This window comes from Sabethes cyaneus, chromosome 2 (assembly GCF_943734655.1).
Source record: "Sabethes cyaneus chromosome 2, idSabCyanKW18_F2, whole genome shotgun sequence".
NCBI lineage: Eukaryota > Metazoa > Arthropoda > Insecta > Diptera > Culicidae > Sabethes > Sabethes cyaneus.
In genome coordinates this window covers 97,682,244-97,703,313 of record NC_071354.1, presented here as the reverse complement: position 1 = coordinate 97,703,313, position 21,070 = coordinate 97,682,244, and the positions used below count along the sequence as shown (strand labels likewise).

General features: G+C 39.0%; 2 protein-coding genes across 2 annotated transcripts; both read right to left on the bottom strand.

Moving 5' to 3' along the window:
• Positions 1-3,071: 3,071 nt before the first annotated feature.
• LOC128735739 (proton-coupled amino acid transporter-like protein CG1139) lies at positions 3,072-10,928 on the bottom strand. Its single transcript, XM_053830227.1, has 8 exons — positions 10,843-10,928; positions 10,661-10,756; positions 4,613-4,669; positions 4,404-4,554; positions 4,210-4,331; positions 3,823-4,149; positions 3,546-3,758; positions 3,072-3,486 (listed from the first exon to the last, which is right to left on the bottom strand). The coding sequence occupies exons 1-8, from the start codon at positions 10,926-10,928 to the stop codon at positions 3,072-3,074; spliced, it is 1,467 nt and encodes a 488-aa protein (XP_053686202.1).
• A 6,783-nt stretch (positions 10,929-17,711) lies between these two features.
• Positions 17,712-19,381, bottom strand: LOC128735737 (proton-coupled amino acid transporter-like protein pathetic). Its single transcript, XM_053830226.1, has 7 exons — positions 19,350-19,381; positions 19,240-19,296; positions 19,032-19,182; positions 18,849-18,970; positions 18,460-18,786; positions 18,185-18,397; positions 17,712-18,123 (listed from the first exon to the last, which is right to left on the bottom strand). Exons 1-7 carry the CDS (start codon positions 19,379-19,381, stop codon positions 17,712-17,714), a joined length of 1,314 nt encoding a protein of 437 aa, XP_053686201.1.
• Positions 19,382-21,070: the final 1,689 nt, after the last annotated feature.

Here is a 21,070-nt window from a genome sequence, read left to right as displayed (position 1 = left end):
CCAGATACACGAACTCTTCTACCACCTCGATTTCATCACCGTCTAGATGAATCCGGGGAGGGAGGTCAGCATTCACTTCTCTAGAACCTCTTCCTTTCATGTATTTTGTTCTCGATACATTCATGACAAGTCCAATCCGTTTGGCTTCAGCTTTCAGTCCGATGTACGTTTCCGCCATCATCTCACAGGTACGTGTAATGATGTCAACGTCGTCAGCGAAACCAAGAAGCTGGACGGACTTCGTGAATATCGTGCCGCTCATATCTATCCCCGCTATCCTTATCACACCCTCCAAAACGATGTTGAACAGCAAATATGAAAGCCCATCACCTTATCGTAAGCCTCTTCGAGATTCAAAGGGACTCGAGACTGCTCCTGATACTCGAACAACACACATTATTCGATCCATCGTCGCCTTTACCAATCCCGTTAGTTTATCCGGAAATCCGTTGTAGTGCATAATCTGCTATAGCTGATCTCGATCGATCGTGTCATACGCCGATTTTAAGTCGATAAATAAATGATGCGTGGGTACGTTGTATTCGCGACATTTTTGCAACACTTACCGAGGCGCGAAAACGCCCCACGAACTCCTTTGCAAATGGTGATAATCGACGACATAAAAGTTGGGAGAATACCTTGTAGGCGGCGTTCAACAGTGTGATTGCGCGGTAATTACAACAATCCAACTTGTCGTCCTTTTTGTAGATCGGACACACGATGCCTTCCATCCACTCCTCCGGTAGTAGCTCCTCCTTTCAAATCTTAACAATGACCCAGTGCAGCGCTCTAGCCAGTGCGTCACCACCGTATTTCAGCAGCTCGCCGGGTAGCTGATCAGCCCCAGCCGCTTTATTGTTCTTCAGCCGACCGATCTCTTCTGCTACCTCTTGGAGGTCGAGGGCTAGTATTCTGTCGTCTTCTGAACGTGCTCCAAGATCTATTGCCATATCATCACCTTAACCCGAACCAACCCAGAATTACCCGGAAAATCAGTCTAATTTTCAACTTTGAAATGCTATTGCATCAAGGTACAGAGCTTAAATACTTAATGTGATATTTTTTGTCGAACTACATCTATTTGCCTTTAAAATAGTATTACCAAATTATGGAAAAAGCGATTTGTTTTCATTTTATAGCGAAAAGTATAAAGTTTGTCAAGTGATGCCATATGACATATTGGGATGATTCGGGTTATTGACCAGCTACATCGCTGCTAAGCTGCTCGTCATAATACTGCTTCCACCTCTCGATCACCTCACGTTCGTTCGTGAGAAGATTACCGTCTGAGACCCGACACCACGCGATCTCGTTCTTCCTTTCAAAAAACTAACTGCGATAAAACACACTCTAAACTACTTCTACCCACATTTTCAAGAGAAAATACCCATAGGATAATTTCTACAGCGTTTTTATCGTGATGTAATTTGTTGTGGGACACCCTTTATCTAACATTGTTGTAACTTGATATCATTATTAGAAATCTTGGGACGGTGGAGACAATCTACGTCAGATTAAAATCGGCTTGGAGTATTGGGTTACAAATAGACCAGAAACCAAATATTTTGTGTGAAGAGACTTCAGAGAAAACAACGTTCGACTTCCAGGTGGACAGTGACTGTTAATGGCGATGAACTGGAAGTGGTTGATGGATAGGTATGGGATCTCAGATCACAGCCGACAACAAAACGTGTAAGGAGATTCAACGGCGCATTGAAGCTGGAAGTCGGGCCTACTTTTCCTTTCGCAAGACGCTTAGATCAATGAGCTTACACCGCCGTAAAAAGCTGATGATGTAAAAAACGCTAATCAGATCGATAAAGACTAGCGAGTGTAACTTTGCTTACGGAAGACATACGCGCACATACCATTTACCACTCTTCAATAGTTCAAGGGTTACGTAATTACAGTGAATCATGGGGCCTAGCGGAAAAGATCGAATTCGATTGAAATTGGCTCCCATTATCAACCAACTTCAACCCGCGGATTCCATAGTTTGGTGTAAAAAGTAACAAACTACGCGGTCCTAGTGAGTGTGATGTTGCCGTTTATGCTGAGTTGTATCAGTTGTAAATTAGTGCGTTGATGAGCTGAAATGAGTTTTCATCGCATTGCCAGGCCAGTCTAGTTAGCTTTAATTAGAGTATTGGTCGATGGTATTGAGTTGCGTAGAGTGTACTAAATTAGTGGCCCCAGTAACTTTCTGGGCACTAAACTGAAGTTTAATCTACATCGTAAATTATTTATCGCTAAGACAGCTCGGCAGCTAGGTTTACCGTAAATACGTCGGATTGCATTTGGGTGTAACGAGCCAACCAAGGATTGCATCAGGACTTTCTCCACGGTGGTTTGATTTCGGTAAACCGTTGCACTTACTTGGACTATGTAACAATAAATACAAAGCTCTCGTTGAGAATGTGAATTTGAATGACATTGTTTTGTTATATGAAAATGCATTTCCAATATTTAATGATTTTTTTATGTAAAACTCACACGTGTAAATCATTATGTAAATAATAAATGTTATAATATAACGTTTCTGGAGTTAATGATGAATAGAAATGTTATTGGAAGTGATAGATAGGTATAAGAATTAGAGGATAATTTTTTTTTTGATTTTCCAAGCCATATGCCACCATCTGGCATACAAAGGGTGCAATCAGAGCATATAAAATAAGAGTGCTCAACCACCTACGGATATAGAGGTAAGCGTCTCCTGTGTCTGTCGATGCGATGAATTGTACGACTTACTTGTTCAAGCTACTGTATTTATTTATACATAGGACAGTTGCTGAGCTTCGCTTTGTAATGGAAAACAGTAATTTAATCAGAGTCAGAGATGTTACTTGATATTCAGTTCGCTGCCACAATTGAAGGTTTTAAATTGAAGAATTGACAATGGAATGCATATACAACGGGTTTGCTGTCGTGTGCAGCATCCTACAACAGATTTAGTTGTTTGTGCTGACCATTAGCTCATATTAGCTGCGTTAATATACGGGAAACCCCTTTTATACATGTTTCCTGTAATTAAAGATTAAAACCTAGTCGTTTCCATTCACTTTTTTCACTTACTTATAGATTGCTACGACATCTAGAATACTAAAGTACGTCCCTGATACCATAACGAACAGTCCAAAGACAAGCAGAACCACATTCTTCACCAATTGCCACTTTGCCCTGCCAAAATCGCCGGCTGGCCACCGGAAAATGATATCGATGGTAACAGGAATCAGTACCGCCAATGTTGCAGAACCGAACGACCCCACCAATCCAACGAAGGGCTCAATTTCTGGTATGGCTATGGCTATCCCAAGCAATGCAACTAGGACCGAAAAGCGAAGGACAATTTGAACCAAGTTGGCTCGCTTGGCCAATACTTTGGGCTGCAAATGATGCCATAATATTTCCATTGGGACGTAGTAACTTAAGCCCATGGTGAACAGAATGGCTATCGCTGCCAGTAGACGCGTTGTTTCAGCAATACTGGAATGATTTAATGAGAGAAAAGAATGCAATTCTTTTTACAGTGTTGGTAATCTTACGCCTTATTTTCTGGCAAATTAAGTGTAACAGATCCTTTAGTCTTCTCTCCATAACTTACGTAGCCGAAGAAGCCAGTAATAGTGTAGAGTACTGTCAGTAATGAAATTGCAATATTCAGCACTCCAAATGAGCCAAGAAAATGTTCTGGGTGTTGCATCTTGTTTTCAATTGGAAGAACATATCGAATTCCTTGGATTGCAAAAAGCACTGTGCTGTAATGAACATATAAATAAAACCAAAACAAAACTCTCACTGTGGTCTATAATAAATAATTACCTCACGAAGGACGGTAATGTGCTCCACTGAGGCCACATTTTTCTATTGACGAATATTAGCGGTTCATTGAAGATTACGTACAAAATAATGCATATAGCGGCTATAATCAGTAAGTTTGCTATTGCAGAAAAAAGAACTAAATACTTCAGTTCACGAATCTGCGTGATCAGCATCATAGGAATCAATAGCAGCAGCAGGTAAATACGCGTATCCCAATCGAACTGCTGCTGATTATAGATAACATCCCGCAGTGATTTGGCGATAAATACGAGATATAAACAAAACGATAAACAACTTTGGATAACAATCATTACGTCTACGTAGCCTCTGAAAGAAGATCGCACTGAAGTTACTTTTGATTCACAGGGGAAGCGAACTTCCAATTACGTGACTAATTTCGTAAGTGGCTGCACCTTTGCCGGTCCATTGAAAAATACGTCATGCACTGTCTCGGCGAATCCCATCAATGGGACTTTACCTCGCTTACATGCTTTATATGTCGTGCTCACCTGATGATAACGAAAGCTGTTTGTTGCAGCAGAATATTACCCCGCACGAGATGCTTCACAGATGGAACTCACCAGCAGATGGACGCAATGTACATAAATTATGCAAATGACGATGGTTCCTATTGATCCGAATATGAGACCTCCATTCTTGAATGCTAGTGGCATAGCCATTATACCCGTTCCAAGAGACCCCTTAACCATGTGAATCAAGGTTCCAACAGTACTGCGGAAATTTATCGTTAGTATTTTGGTAGCGAATTTCCTTCACAATATTATGCAACCTGTTCGGATTTGTAATTTGTCGATTTCTGTATGGTTCGTAGTCATTGTCGTCCTTCCTAAAAATGCACAAAATTATTTAATAGCGCAATTTTTCTTAATTTGCTCAGCAGTTGAGTGAAGTTACACTTGTGCAGATGATTTCGAGGCCATCTCGATTGGCTGGTTAATAAAAACTTTTATTTCGCTTCTTCAGCGTGACAATGCGGACTAAACGTTGGCACTTTGCTTGGGAAAATTGTTTTGATTGCTTGCTAAAGTAGGTACAATAGTTGTATTGGAACCATTTGGAAACAATCAGCTGTCCTGATAACGGATGTTCTTGATATGACAGTATCTATTGATCTGGCAGGCTGATGTTCAACCCTTAGAGATACGAGCAGTGGTCACTTATTAGTGAATCAACAATCTTTGCTTTGAGAATTTACTAAAAATTGAAGAATAATCGGGACAAAAAAAATTGCACAAATTAAACCACATTAAGCTGCAACAGTAGTTAAGAAAGTTACCAATATTAAAAGTGTCAAAAATAGAAAAAAAAATCGTTGAAAATGGAAATTTAGTTAGTTAAGTTATATTTAGAATATATGTAAAACCAGTTATGTTCAGAAAGATTCAATTCTTTTTGTTTCATATATTTTCGCTAGCTGTTTTGAAATCTTTGTTTTGATTGAGTAATTTGTGAACTTGGCCTAGTTTCGAGGAATTTTGTTAAATTCTTACATGGCGTTGCAAAATTAGCTATAGGTCTTACCTTGTTTTCATTTATTTATTTCATTTATGTACCGATATACCAATTTTTATCTCCGTGCCGTTTAAGTTTTACATTAATTTCACTTGAATTTGATCTCACATTTGTTTCTAACTTACTTGTCTTTATCTTCTATTCTTGCATGTCCTTCAATGATAATTTCATAACATTTTGTTTTACATTATTTCTCCAATTAAGGTAAAATTAATTAAATTAATAAAGGTAAAATTAAATCATGTACCAACCGCTTGGAGACAAACAAGGGTAATATTCATACCGAAAGCTGAAAAGCGTGATAAAACACCCGAAAGCGTTTAGGCCAATCAGTCTGACTTCCATATTCTTAAAAACTATGGAGAAAATTGTCGACTATTACATTAAAGCAATATATTTAGAGAAAGCTCCATTGAGTAAATTTCAATTCGCATTTCAGAGCAATAAATCTACAGTAGATGCATTAAACCTGTTAGTTGGCAAGCTTGAGAGTTCTATAGATACAAAAGAAATCTCACTGGTAGCCTTCCTTGATATAGAGGGAGCTTTTGACAACGCTTCTCATAGATCAATGCAAGAAGCTATGAGGAAACATGGGATTGACATCTACACAACAAAATGGATAAAGGCGATGCTAGTAAATCGTGAAATTACTTCCTCGCTTGGGAATGCAACTCAATCGATGAAAACAACAAAAGGTTGTCCTCGATGTCATTTTAAATCGAATGCAATCAGCATTAAATCACACACTGACATGGTGTAAAAAAGAGGGGCTAAACGTTAATCCCTCAAAGACAATTATAGTTCCGTTCACCCGTAATAGGAAATATACTATTCAGAAGCTCTTGCTGGATGGAATCGAAATACAATTATCCAATGAAGTGAAATATTTAGGTGTCATAGCTAAGCTGGAACGCCCACGTAGAACAAGTTATAAATAAAGCAACATGTGCTATTTGGTTGTGCAATAAAACAATCGGCAACAATTGGGGGCTTAGACCTAGTATGGTCCACTGGGTTTACGTAACAATAGTGAAGCCGAGGATAACTTATGCCTCGCTTATTTGGTGGCCTAAAACGAGAGAGACATCAACCCAAAAAAAAAGCTAAACAAATTGCAAAGACTTGCGTGTGGATCAATAACAGGAGCCATGCGAAGCACCACATTAAAACCTTTGGAGGCAATGTTACACCTCCTCCCTCTCCATCAAGTGATACAGTTAGAAGCAAAGAAAACAGCATTGCGATTAAACCAAAACAAATCCTTGCTGGAGGGAAACTTAACAGGACATCTTTCGATCTTGAAGGAAGTCCGTATAAATGAAATAACTACCGGAATAGAAGACTGGGTGAGCACGACCAATGATAATAAATAGACAGGTTAGGAGGAAAGACGTGTTTGATTATATTAGTGAGGAAAACTGATACAACAAACTATGTGCTCATGGCAACTACACCACGTGGTTGAAAAATTTCAATGCAATCTACAGCAACGAATTGAACGTTGTGACGTAGTTCCCGAGCGCTTCGATTGCTTGTACTGTATGATACAGGCGGGGTACCAATACGCTTGCACGATCTGCCTAACCTGTGCTTTATTATCATTGGAGCACGACGCCAAACTTCGAAATTCCTTATAAAATCATCTTGCCCGAACGCTCAACCTGGGAACACGGTGGCCCTCCTGTGCGTCCAGGGTCAGTAATTTTCTATACCGACGGCTCAAACATGGACCGGTGTACTGGAGCCGGTATTACTGCACCAGGAATAAACAGATCAATAGCTATGGGTCACTGGCCGACAGTGTTCCAAGCGGAAATATATGCGATTTTAGAGTGCTCATACATCTGTCTACGTAGGCAATATAGGTATGCAAATATCTGCATTTTCTCAGATAGTCAGGCAGCACTGAATGCTCTAAGTTCACCCACATGTCGTTCCAAATTAGTATGGGAATGTGCCCGTTCTCTTCGACAGCTGGCTGAAATGAACCAAATAAATTTGTACTGGGTTCCAGGACACTGCGGGGTAGAAGGAAACGAGAAAGCTGATACATTAGCAAGACAAGGTTCATCCACTAACTTTATTGGTCCAGAACCATTTTGCGGGGTCTCACCAAGTGCCCACCAAATGGAATTCAAAGAGTGGGAAAACATTACTATAAAAGAAAACTGGCTTGCCGCAACTGGACTGCGGCAGTCGAAGATGTTTATTATACCTAGTGGTAAGAAAAGCCTGGAGCTGCTTAGCTTAAATAAAAAAGAACTAAGCATAATGACAGGATTCCTTACAGGACATTGCCCGTGTAAATACCATCTCACGAATATGGGCATTCTCAGTGAAGATTCGCGCCTCTTTTGCGGATACGACACTGAAACATCAGCACATCTACTGTGCGACTGTGGTGCGTTAAAACAACACAGATTAAGAGTCCTCGGTAAAGGAACATTGGAGCCTTTGAATATTTGGACTGAAAGTCCCAACAAGGTAATCAACTTCATAAGAAGTGCTGTGCCTAATTGGGACAACTGTGCATACTGAGTACTGACAACTGCTCGGATTACTGGTGGTATGTCAGGCAGTGCACATAGATTAAGGATGGAGCATACCACAATAGATTTAAATGCTGGTCGCAGTGGTCTAGTCTCCTATAAACAAAAAAAATAATAAAGGACAGCGATACCGGAAATAAAATAACAGATTTAGTAAATTAAATGATTGTATAAGTAGCTCGAACCGAAGATGTTGTTTGTTTATTAGGACCAGTGCTGTTAATATTCATCAGCATAACGTTCAAACTTCTGGATTATCAGTCTACCTTGATTTGAAAATCTGCTTGCTTTGATCAAACGTACATAATAATTAAAAGCAGCAAGCAGGAACTTCATGCACGAGAATATAGAATATCAGCGCCCTGTGATATTCTAACAAACTGATATTCACGTTTGAGCAGTGAAAATCAATGAAAAAAAATTTATGTTGTGGTTTAGCATCTATTGCGTTCAGCTGTTGGGCATAAGAATTTTCTTTTCATTAACTGCATTTAAAATTATTTTTTACCTGAAGTGAATATCACCTTCTGGATTTGAAAATCACTTTCTCCTGTTCTATTTTCACGATATCTTGAACTTGTATACTATGATGAAAATCACTGTGCAGTTGTACATATGAAACTCAGAGGTATAAAAAACAATGCTGAGAAAAAAGATTTTGTGTTTTGTTTGAAATTCGGTGATAATTTAAGGCTCTGATTAGGACTCGAACCGAAGACTATTGCGATCCATATGAGCAAAAAGTGGAACTTTTTTCCAAGCGTTTTGCCTTCATTTTAGCTTTTTAGTCATGACTTTCTATGATAAAAGTCAACAAAGGTGAAGAAAATGTAAAAGCAAACAATTTTACTGAAGAAATTACATTTCTATCTCTATCAGGTACGAAGTTACAGATAGTTTGTAAAATTAGTTTTTCGTGCTTAACTTTTGTTAGTTGCATTTTACAAGAATACATTGTTCTAAATAATTATTAAACCACTCAAAACACGCAATTTTGCAAAAGGCCGCAAATGTGTAGGGCTTGCAAATTTATCGCATCTTTATTACTGTTCGGATAGTTTTCGATGCGGTACACAGATTCTCTGCAGCTTTTACTGTGTAGCTCAAAGCTAGAAATATTTATTTTAAACTTAAGATTCTTATAATATTTTAGGAATTGTATTACTCACTTTTAGTCTTTTCCCGTATTTCTTAACTATCCGAAATAATCCACAATCAACTAACGAACGTGTGGCAAATCTACGGGTAAGTTTTATAACAACGGTAAGTATAATGTTTTACATTTTTACAGGTTATTTTTAGCAATGGTAAGTATAATCGTACCTCTGGTTATTAATTTCGGTTGTCCTTTCTCATCAATGAAACAGTGACTAAACAGCTCTCCGCAAAGCAACTTTGTTCACTTTAGCAGAATGTTTACTCTCACTTAATTTCACTATCGCGAACTTTCTATTTCTTCACTTCTGTACTTCTAAAAACACCTCGCTAGTAATTTTCAACTTCAATTTGTTTCTTCTATTCAATCTCGCTATTTTTACTTTCGATTCCTGTTTTGTTTACGTTTCACATAAACTACCACTATCATCATCATCATCATCATAATCTGTCATCTCGCGCAGGGTTGTATTTACCCACTCGCAATTGCGCTGGATGGCCAGTGCCGTCAGAACAATTACGATTACTTCTTTACTTTACGAACCTTTAGGTTAGCATGGAGCGGAACGTTGGAGCACCACACAGTAAACCTAGTTTTCGTTTGATTCTAATAAACGCCATACGTACTCTAGAGCAGGGAAAACATTTGAATGTTTTCAGTAGCTCTACACAACACCCATAATATTCAGCAGCCGTCTATGTGGGAGTTTTTGATTTACCCATAGAGTGCGCTGCGTTAAGAAGACAGTAGTCTCTGGGAAGCTTCTCCATATTCGTGGTCAGTTTATTTCTGGGTTTGCTATCACCATTTTTGGTGTTTGGGCTATTTGGGCTCTCCAGAAAAAAAAAAAAGATGGATCGGAATAGCTATTATGATTTTACTGATATGGCAGGGGAGGTTTGAATAATTATTTAGGATTTGTTTATAGCTGATTAAATTCAATTTTGAGGGATTTTTTTCGGCAATGTACGAGCTGTTGAAGGAAAGAGATCCAATCCCATGCAAATGGCGATGTGCATTAACAATGGCCCATTTTCGGATGACGATGAAAAACTACAAAATTCAGTGGATCAAATCCTCTTCAATCCTACGTTTATTAAACCTTCTACAGTGCTTCAAAGCCCTGCCGAGCGGCCTTACGGTCGATGAAACGATAGATGTCAGCTTGTTCTTGTGCTCTTTCGTGGCCTTGGCCATCAGCTGGTTCTCCTTTTTGGGAACGAAATTTTTGAAGTAAATCCTCCGTTTGAGGTTCGCGCAAAAATTGTCTATCGGTCGCTGCTGGGAGATGTTGGAAGTATCGGAGGGCTTCGGTACAAAGTTTAACCGATCCATCTTTTCCAGCAACCTCTTAGCATGAAGCGTCGAGGCCAGGTCCAGCCAAAATACTACATCCTCTTCGTGTGATACTTGTTAATATAGGCGGCAACTTCTGTATATTTTCGGTATTCACCGTAAGCCCCGAAGAAAAGAATAGCGGCTTGGATATACCGTTCTCGCTGATCGTTAGGCACAAAAGGGGAACATGGCGTGGGGGACATATTTGACGTAATCTCTTTCCACCTTGGTGGGGGACGTAGAGTACGCGGTCCCCTACCAGTCGTTGACGTCCAGTGTCAAGAACGTCTCGTCATTCGTTATGAGTACGACCACGTACGACATCGATGACCACGATGATGACATCACACTTCGCCTGAAAGATGTTTTTCAACACCACAGAACAGAAGGAAGATAATGTTGTAAATGCCAGATTGGCTATATTCGGCGGACACGAAATACCTCACGATGCCCAGCTTCTTCACTCCGGGGTGATGCTGACAGTACGAACTAAGCATCGAGCGTAGTTGCTTGACGCTTTTTGCCATTGCTTTTGCAGATCAACTGAGGACACTGTCAATTTTTTTCTGTACACAACAGAGTTGCTACGATTGGCCATGCAGGCCACCAGGTGACAGGATAATCTCATTGCTTAAATCAGTCCATTTTTAATGCATACGTTAGCGTTCTGCACACCATCATTGGACGGCAAGAAGGTGGTGAATAGTGTAACTTTTGGTACAGCAGTGATAAAGAGTGTAGTCACACCAGTCGGCAAAAATCGGTCTCGAACGCATCTCAGTTTAGCTTTACCATCACTTACTCCGAACTGTATCAAAAAGTCGTATTCCTTTAAGGGGGCATAGTACTTTTTCAACTTAAAAAAATCGAACTTTTTTTTATTGATTATTTCGAAAGATTAACATTTTGACCATATGTGTTTCAAGTCATTTCAATGAATTCCAAAAATTGACAAAGTTACAGCTATTTGTACCGCGCATGTCTGGAGCGATTACACGGCGAATAAAAAGTTCAACGTCGTTTTTCTCGAAACCAGGTTTTGAAAGTCGGTACCATAAATATCTCAAGAACGGCTCAAGCAATACTCATGATTCTTTTTTTGTTTTAAAGCCAACAAAATTATCTAGTGTTTGACCCATCCTTTTTTTGATATTACTATTTTTGTATTTTTTAGAAATGTTTAAAGTCAATTTTTTCGACTAAAAACCTATCTTTTATGTTTGAGTGTCCGCCATTTTGTTATGCGTTCGAATTAAAAAAAAAAAAGGATGGGTCAAACACGAGATAATTTAATATACTTTCATGTCGTTTTGGAATTTTTCAATTCGGATAAGACCCCCAGCGCCAATCCATGGTACCGCAAATCATATTTTTTTCGAACGATCATGTTCAAGGAGCCGTAGGGGAGAGGGGAAGAGGTTCACGTATGCAAACAAAATTGTAAATATTAGTATAAAATGCAATGTTTGGAATGCAAAAAATCCGAATCGATTCGCTTGTCGCGTTATCGAGAATAAAATATTTGAAATTAGGCAAAAAATATGGTGTAAAAAGTACTATGCCCCCTTAACTCGGTTTTTCGACTGTCTGTCGTCAGGATCCCTGGATGCATAGTGCCGGACTCATTGAGTTTGTTGATTTTTATCAGATACGCACTGTGGTTTCCTTCAAGCAGTATGCACAGAATATGGTTCATGGTCTACAATCTGTACTACACCGTAGATAGTTCCTCTCGAAAACTTCTCCAGGGCTACCAAGTCCTCAACGAGCAGTAGGATTGCATCAATTGCGGCACCACACTTGAGTCGATTTTAGTGTTTTTCGACATGAAAGGTTGACGTAATGTCATACAATCAACGTCAAAGTCAATGTCTTAGGATCCCATTACCGGGCATATTATCGGCAGTCACGGCATCAATGTACGAATCTCCCACTTGGTTTCATAGGGATTGAGGCTGCTACGCCTACGCGGTCACCTTCTTCAGCAGCTTATAGTCGGAATAGCTCATTGCGAATCAAGAGCTCGTCTCCGTTCCACCCGGTCATAAGCTGCCCGTCATCAATTCCTTGAGCACAAGTCAGCTTCGATCTGGTCTAACCATCTAGTTATCTAGTACATTTGGCACCTCTATTCCTAGTGCCGGCGGGGCCCTTGAAGAGAACGAATTGCGTCGTCTACCATCCTCGCGACGTGGTCGTAACGTCATGCCTTCCGTTGTACGGAGGATATCTCTCTAAGAAGTGCCTGTCTCAAAGAAGTTCATGAACTTGCGACAGTCTTCACTTTCCGTCTGTACCGTCCGTGGAAGGCATTGTCTTCTCTTAAGTCTCCACTTCTCTTACATTTTCAATCCTTGTAGCCTTCGTTTTAAAACTACCGTAGATTGCTTCCAACGTCATAGAATTGCTAGTGATAATGTCAAAGTCATTCGTGAATCTAAGGTATTAGCGCCTCCTCCTCTTCTAGCACCATAGAACCGGTCTAGCTTGTGCTGTACAGGGATACCTCGATATAAGACAATTTATAATTTTAAAAAGTTGTCTTATATCGAAATTGTCTTATATCGAAACATGATTTTTTCAAACGTTTTTGCATTAGCAGTCGCCAATTTTGTTCTGTGTTGTGTGTTTACATTTTTTGAACTATTTTTTATTATTTGAACTATTAGTTTTTTACAATTTTTAGCATTATTTAGAAAAAATGAACATTTTTATGGCGCCGGTTTTGGATTGGAAAATTGGATCAGGTGTCGTTACCAACTATGTCAAAGCAATTTGTCTTATATCGAGGTAAAAATTGTCTTATATCGAATTGTCTTATATTGAGGTTGTTTTATAACGAGGTTGTCTTATATCGAGGTATCCCTGTATAAAGAACTTCTCTTCACTGTACTCGGTCTTGGGCTACTCGTCGACAAATCGGCGAGCGTCTCGACACGCAAGTCGACTTCAATTCAATTCACCCATCTAGCCCGTTAGGCCCCTCTATTTCTGGTGCCAAGTAGTTGCTGCATCTCGTTCATACACTGTGTTTGCGGAGGGAAAAGTAGGCCCGACTGTCAGCTTGAACGCGTCGTTGAATCACCTTACACGTAGTATTGTCGTAGCAGACTCTTCCATATGTTTAGTTTTCGACGCAACGATTTGTAACCCAATCAGCCTAGCCTCCGGTATTACTCTGGCGTAGATTGCCTTCGTTGTCCCAAGGTGTCTGGTAATAATGTCAAGGCCGTCTGCGATGGCTAGCAGTCGTTTCTTTCGTTTCAATGGCCACTCACCGGATCACATGTGGGCACGCTGTATTGCCCACAATTCTGGATCATTTGGCCCAGTGCGAAAATTTGATTCGTAGTAGCACGGCCACGGGCTCCTCTAAAGCCCGCCTGGTACTGCCCCACGAAATCTTTCAGGGTAGACGACGTAATAAGATCTGAGAGAGCACCTTGTTGGCGGTGTTGATCAACGTAATGCCGAGATATTTATATCCTTTCGAACCGATCGCTCTTTTGTCTAGGAGTTAGTTTCTAGTTTCTCAGTTTCTATGTCTATTTGCTGAATATACAGGATAGTCCGTTCCCTTGCTACAGCACTCTAAAGGACACAAGATCGAGAGTGTACTCGAAACACGCACGTAGCGTTTTCCTGTGCTGCCATAAGATAATATAAGGGTAAATTTATAGCATAGCTGAATTTAAACTACCATTCTACTGCAATAGGGTATGCTAGTGTATTTTGTAAGATTTAGGACTATCGTTCAAACGTTGGTTTGCTGGAAAATTACTTCATACTGTTACATCTGTTAGTCTGATGAGAATAGCTTTGGTCAGCCGCGTCAGTATATCTGGAAATTCGTACTCGTGCATTACCTTCCATAGCCGTTACCGTTCTATTGAATCGTATGCTGCCTTGAAATCGACGAAACTGATGTGTGGACACGTTATAGTCCCGGGCTATCTGAAAGATTTTTTGGCTTGTTTGTCTGTTTGTCCCATCTACAAACCATTCTTTCCGTCTATTCCTTGGGAGGTTTTTACTCCTCTCAAATCCTGAGAATTATTTAATAAATTGGCACTACTACTGTTTTTATACCATGTGTGTTAAGGTCTGTTAGCAGTCGCGATCGATTCGGACCGTTGTTCGTTGTTTAGGTAATCTCCAGATGGCCTTGTGGACAGGGCTTGAAAAGGGATCGCAAGTTGAATGTGACTGCCGTGAATGCGAACTTTCCGCATTCAAACTCCGCTTTTTGAACGATCATTTGACTGTTTTTTGAATCCAGTCAATCTGCCGCTTGCGCTGCTGCCGTCTTACAATTCATGCGGCATCTCAGTAAAAACAAACAGTCAATCTCCCGTTTTGCTTATTGCGCTTTGAGAATATAAACTGCAAACTGACTGGAAGCATACGGTGACGTATTTTTTCGTTTCTCTTTTTGTCTCCAAATCGGCTGCTCACAGTAATAGTTTGTCACCCGGACGTCGGTCCAACGCAAGCAAAATATTCGTTTATATAGGACGGAGTCCGCCCGACTTCTTCCATGCACATGTAGTGGTTGTTTTTTTTTTGTACTATTAAATCATACGATTGTGCTGTTGCTTTTCGTTAGCGTGGTGACTGCCAGTCATTTGACTGTTTTGCAGTCATTCACTGTTACAAACGGTAAAGGCAACTTGATCGAAACGAAAATGTTAAAAAGCTTTAGAACGCGTTCGTTCTACTGCGTGCAATCGGCGTTTGACTGAGCAAACTGCCAGTTGTGTTATGCATAGCATTCGTATTCCTCCATTAAACGGACGGTGTGAACTTGAATGCGCGTTGGTGTGACTGCGGTAGAAAAAACCCGATTTAATCCACCTAGTGGTGAAAGGAACCTTTGTTATACGGTCTTACTTGCTATTTGAGATAGAAATCGACACGTCTTCGAAACATAATTCATCTATTGGTTATCGTTGCGTAGTGCGTTGGTTTACATAAAATTTTTGAAAATTGAATAAGTTTACAAAATTTGAACAAAATAGGAACACTTTTGATTTTGATATTGATAGATCCTTTTTTCATGAAATTGCCGAGTAAGGATAAGTAAGTTGTTATTAATCTGAGTAAATGCAAATAAAAGTAAGTTGTAAGTGAAAATCTTATCCTTTAGCATATACATTGTCTAGTAAAGATCTAGTTTATAGGTTTTTGAACTATGCATAGTTTCCTGTAATGCCATTCTATTTGTATCACATCAATAGAGTATTCTTAAATAATTTTCATCAATTTTTATAAACTCACGCTGTTGTATTTTATACAACACGTGTAGGTTTTTCAACGCCATATTGTTATAAAGTTACAAATCGTAGTTTAACTAACGTATATTCTTCAACAAACTTACTGTGAGCAAAATATCATAATTATTCAATGCATTAATAATTTAAATTGTTGGGAAAATTAATGCAGCAAAACTATCATCAAATGTAAAATGTTTAAAATGTATCCGTCTGCTGGTAGTCGAGTAATGCGGAGTCAAAATTAGGGTATTTTTTATAATCAAAGTTCCACAGATCCTAAACAAGCAAACATAGAGGTATACTATTTTCAGCAAAGTTGTGTATTTTTACTATTTGTACAATTTTGTAGTACATGAAAAAGTCATACAACAATTACAAAAACAGCAAAAATAGAAAAATTGATTTTACAAATTCATATACAATAAATAAGATATTTCTATCTTCTCTGCAGAGATAGAAGGTTACTGTCTTTAGCAAAATTTCTTGTAATAATATGCTCTATAACTTTGCAGAACACATCAATGTGTTATATTGACACTGAAGAAAAATATTTTTTTTATTTCACTTTTAGGGGGATTAATCAAAATATAAATTCCACCAGACCATAGAGCTTTCAATTTCAAGAAACTCTTCCAAAGATTCGATAAACCTAAAACCAAGTTTTCCCAGTCAAAACTCTAGTGCACACGTTTTCTTTGGTTTGGGGCTATTGTGCGCGCGAGTAATTGTGTTATAAAAGTTGGCGCGAGTGTTCGAGGGTTAATTTCTTTTAACCGGTGAAACCAATTTTTATGCAATTTTGCATATATATTCGTAGTGTCAAAACCTCTCGTTTGATATTAAAATAATTGAAATTAGGTAAATTATCTTGGTTAAAATCATTATAAATTATTGTTAATTTTGGTGTGATGTATACGGTTGCTCATAACTTTCAAATTAAACGTCCAATTAAAAAACCATTCAATAGTGATCTATTAGGATATATTATCTTTCAAATCAGACTAATAGCGCATAAATCGGTTTGGCCATCTCTAAGAAACAGGCGATAATTATTACCTTGTCAAAACAGGTTTTTTAAGCATTACTTTTAAACTACTTGTTTGTTTTCAATTAAAAATTTCTGAACAATTTAGCATTAATAAGGGCTTTCATTTGAAACTAAGATCGTTGAAATCCGTCATGTAGTTCCGAAGAAACCCGTGTCACGTATTTTTCACATTTTTGCTTATAACTTTTAAACGAAACGTTGTATCACGAAACAACTCAATAGTGATCTACTAGACAATAACACCTTTCAAACAAAAGTAATAGCGAACCATTCGGTTCAGCCATCTCTGAGAAACAGGCGATAGAAAAAATCATTACATACATACACACACACACACACACAGACATTGCTCAAATCGTCGAACCCTATCGATTGGTATATGTGACTTGGCCCTCCGGGCCTCGGATCAATTTCGTGTTTTTCGACCAATTTTTAAACCTTTGTTATAGTATAACAAAGGTAAAAAGGATCGGTCGAAGCCCTGCTTGTGCATCTGATTGCCTGGGAAATAAGTGCTTCTGATTATCAGCTGCAATGTGGATGCACCACTAGCCGTTATTCATAATTTGAATATTTACTGGGCGAATTACTTCTCCCAACATGCTCATATTATTTCCACAACAAATAGCTCCACGACGAGAACATGCCGATTAAACTAATTATACTTTTGTGTTACTGTTCGATAAAGCACCTATTTATGTTTTTGCGTAATGCACCTTTCTGAATTTAATTTTTAAGCTTCAATATTTCAGAAGATTTTACATTAAATTATCATTGGAAATAAGAATGATTACATCTCTAATGTGCTATTTTCATTTAAAAAATGGGCAGAGATTAAATGTCAACTTTTTGTATTCTACGATTTGTATTCAATTGTACTGCATTTTTCTCCTTCTTGTTGCAATGCATAAAATTATTCTCTAATTTGTTTTTACTTGACATACAATCACACCAATCAGTAGTGCCTGACTAACTTTTGCTAAACTAATCTATTTATATATAGCAATAATATTTTGTATGCTTGAAATAGTCCCGGAAACTAAAACGACTAGCCCAAACAAACCCAAAAGACAATTCTTAACCAGTCGCCACTGATATTTTCCGAAATTATCAGGCCATCTAAAAACGACATCAAGTGCAACTGGTACCAGAACTACCAGATTTCCAGAGCAAAACGATCCCACAAGTCCGACAAACGGTTCCAGCTCGGGAACTCCAATCGTTACACCAGTCAATAGAATTAACACGATGAACCTCAACGCTATCTGTATGAGGTTTCTCCGCTCTTTGGGAATCCGATTTTCAATCCGGCGCCAAATGATATCCATCGGGACATAGTAGCTGAGACCCATCGAAAACATCGCGGCAATGCCCGCCAATAGGCGAGTCGATTCTGCTAATCTAAAAATGATACAATTTATATACATGGACGATTCCAAAAACCAACTTTCACATTAATTACCCATTCTGTTTGGGAAGATTCAAAGTAACAGATCCTTTCGTATCTTCACCATAACATGCATAACCGAAAAATCCAGTCACGACATAAAGGACGGTTAAAAATCCAATCGCCTTCGATAACACCCCGCAAATGCCTAAAAAGTGCTCCGGATGTTTCATGTTGTTTTCGATGGGTAGGACATACCGGATCCCTTGGATTGCATAGAGCACGGTGCTAAAAGAAGCACAAAGATAGCAGAAAATGAATCGATTCACAGCTGACAGTAAAGTATGTACCTCATAAAAAATGGCAACTTATTCCATTCGGGCCAGAAATTCTTATCGCCTATCGAGATTCGTTCGCTCAGCAGGAAGTACAGTGTGATACCGAATGCTGTTATCATTAGTGCATTAGCCAGTGCCGAGAAAGGTACCAAATATTTCAAGACCCGTATCTGAGTAATGAAGGCAATTGGAATCGTTACTAATGCGATATAGGCAAGTGTACTCCATTCTATCTGCTGCTGATTATTGACAACGTCACGCAGCGAACTGGCGACGAAAATTTGAAACAGGCACAACGTCAGCAGACTTTGGATCAGGATCATAAAATCGATGTAGTTTCTGGTTGGAAAGGAACGCGTTTGTAACATATTTTAACTAGCAATTTAAATGCATTGTTTTACCTTGCAAAATTTGAGTACGATCTCAATAGTGGCGGACCATTGGCAAAGACGGCTTCTGCGGTTTCGGCGAATCCAAGAACAGCAAGCCGACAGCGTTTACAAGCTTTCTGTGATGTTCCGACCTTGAAAGTAATAATGGAAGTTATATTCCATTACGTGTGTAATGTACAGTCAGGAACGTACCAGCAGTTGGACGCAGTGAACGTAAATGAAGCAAATTGCGATGGTTCCAATTAAGCCAAAAACTAGTCCACCGTTTTTGAATGCCAATGGCATCGCCAAAATTCCCGTTCCCAAGGATCCTTTAATCAAGTGAATTAAGGTTCCTGTCGTTCTTGCAAAGAAGGTGTCCATTAATGCTGTGCGGCTTACATCAGTTTTCTATACTTACGAATTTGGCTTTGCTATTTTGCGGTCGAGAAATGGATCGTATTCATCGTCGTCGTCTCTGAAATATTTCGTGATAATTATTTCTCAAGTGTTTACTAATTTTGCTCAGACCTTTTGTCTACTAGTTCCAGATGGTTTGTCATTTTGACCAGCTTCCGGGATTATTAAAGCAATTTCAATCTTAACTCGAACCTAGAAGCTATACTGTTTGGAAATATGTATTATACTTGTTCACCAGTAGCAGCCTATCAAGCGTTATCATAACACAATGGTACAAAAGACCATAAAACAGCGTTTGAAATTGATGACTGTCATTGGTTGAGAGAAAGATTGTTTGTGGAGATTTTCAGATCCCTACCTTCTTACTATTCTAACTATTGTGTACAACTTTTTTGAACGACTTCGAAGTGTCATGTTAAGGGCATCACTAACTTTTTATAATAAACAATTTTTTTTAACTAAGCAAGCTAAAATGCTAATAGCATGTACGATACACACAAATTAAAAAATTAAAAATAAAAAATTTAAGGAAATTTTTGAAAATGCAGACACATTTTACCCAAAAATGCTTGTAATTGTATACAGTCTACTTTCAGGTAGCTGTGCAATCTCTACTTACCTTGGCTCTCCACATGCTGATAAATTTAATGCCTTCGCATACATTAGACATCTGCTTATCAGTGGCAATAAGATTAAGCCTTACAGTACCTCATTGCCTCTATTACGTCAGTTATCATTCATTATCTTCCATTTATAACGTAAAGCAGAATTTGACTATTTGACTGAATTATCCGTATCGCACCTAAATTAAAGCCCACAGTGGTTCTCAGCCACTTATCTAGGACCTCCTATCCTTGCCTCTTCGTGGTACCAGCCAGGATACGAGGAGGTCAGACCTAAGAGGAGATCAGATAACCAACCTCGGTGGAAACTGAGGTCGTATAACCGACATGGGCTTCTGATGGCATGACGATTCCTCAACCTGGTGAGCGGTTGTTCTCCAGTTTAGGAGCGGCTCACGACAGCGTTTGATCCGAAGTTGTCGGTTGAATTAAGAAATGTGTTGTTTCGGTTAAGATGGCAGCCCCATTGCGAGACTCCCTAACGTGGCCCTACTGAAGCAACCTGCCCAAACCAAACTACTAATAAAAATCAAGATAATTCGACTTGGAACATCTTTTTCTTATATGAACTCATCACTGCGACCAACTGTAGATCTATTGTTATATCGCCCAGGTGTTTGCTGCAACCTGTACTGCATTTATTCTAACTATAATCGCTATTGAATGAGCGATTTACTTAATTTCTTTTTGCGTGCTTGTGTGTATTTGGATTTAACGTTTCTTCACTACTTGTTCTATTTTACTCACCCCGTTCCTGATGCCAGTACTGTCTCCAGTCGCCATCCCTGACGTGGTTGACTAATACATACAACTATAAAAGCGACTTTTGCACTGTCAAGCAGGCTTCATCTAGGTAATGTAGAATTCGGCATGAAGGAAAGAAGTTAATCATCATAATTATAACCACCTTTTTCTGTCTGTAACGAAAACCAGGCCACTAACAGGATCCCATATTGTCGTGGTAAGAATCGTAGCTCGTTCCCTATATGCTTTATTCAAACTTTAAACTAATACATGCGAGTACCTCATGAACACTCTGGCATCAGGGGCAGGATGTGTTGTGAACCCGTAAGAGAAGGTACACAGAATTTGTGCTGCAAACAACATAACAATATTCGTGGGATTACGATGTACAGATGTCAGTGCCCTGGTTAAATACCTAGCGCCGAGTTAACATGGCACTACTACTTAATCAGCTCCAGGCCGTAG

Coding starts and splice junctions, on each gene's coding strand:
- LOC128735739 (XM_053830227.1), bottom strand. CDS start 10,928: ATGGCAAAAAGCGTCAAGCAACTACGCTCGATGCTTAGTTCGTACTGT. Junction 4,555..4,612: donor CAAATTACAAATCCGAACAG/GTTGCATAATAT, acceptor AAATTTCCGCAG/TACTGTTGGAACCTTGATTC. Junction 4,332..4,403: donor TACATTGCGTCCATCTGCTG/GTGAGTTCCATC, acceptor CGTTATCATCAG/GTGAGCACGACATATAAAGC.
- LOC128735737 (XM_053830226.1), bottom strand. CDS start 19,381: ATGACAAACCATCTGGAACTAGTAGACAAAAG. Junction 18,971..19,031: donor TTCACTGCGTCCAACTGCTG/GTACGTTCCTGA, acceptor ATTACTTTCAAG/GTCGGAACATCACAGAAAGC. Junction 18,398..18,459: donor AAGTTGCCATTTTTTATGAG/GTACATACTTTA, acceptor TGCTTCTTTTAG/CACCGTGCTCTATGCAATCC.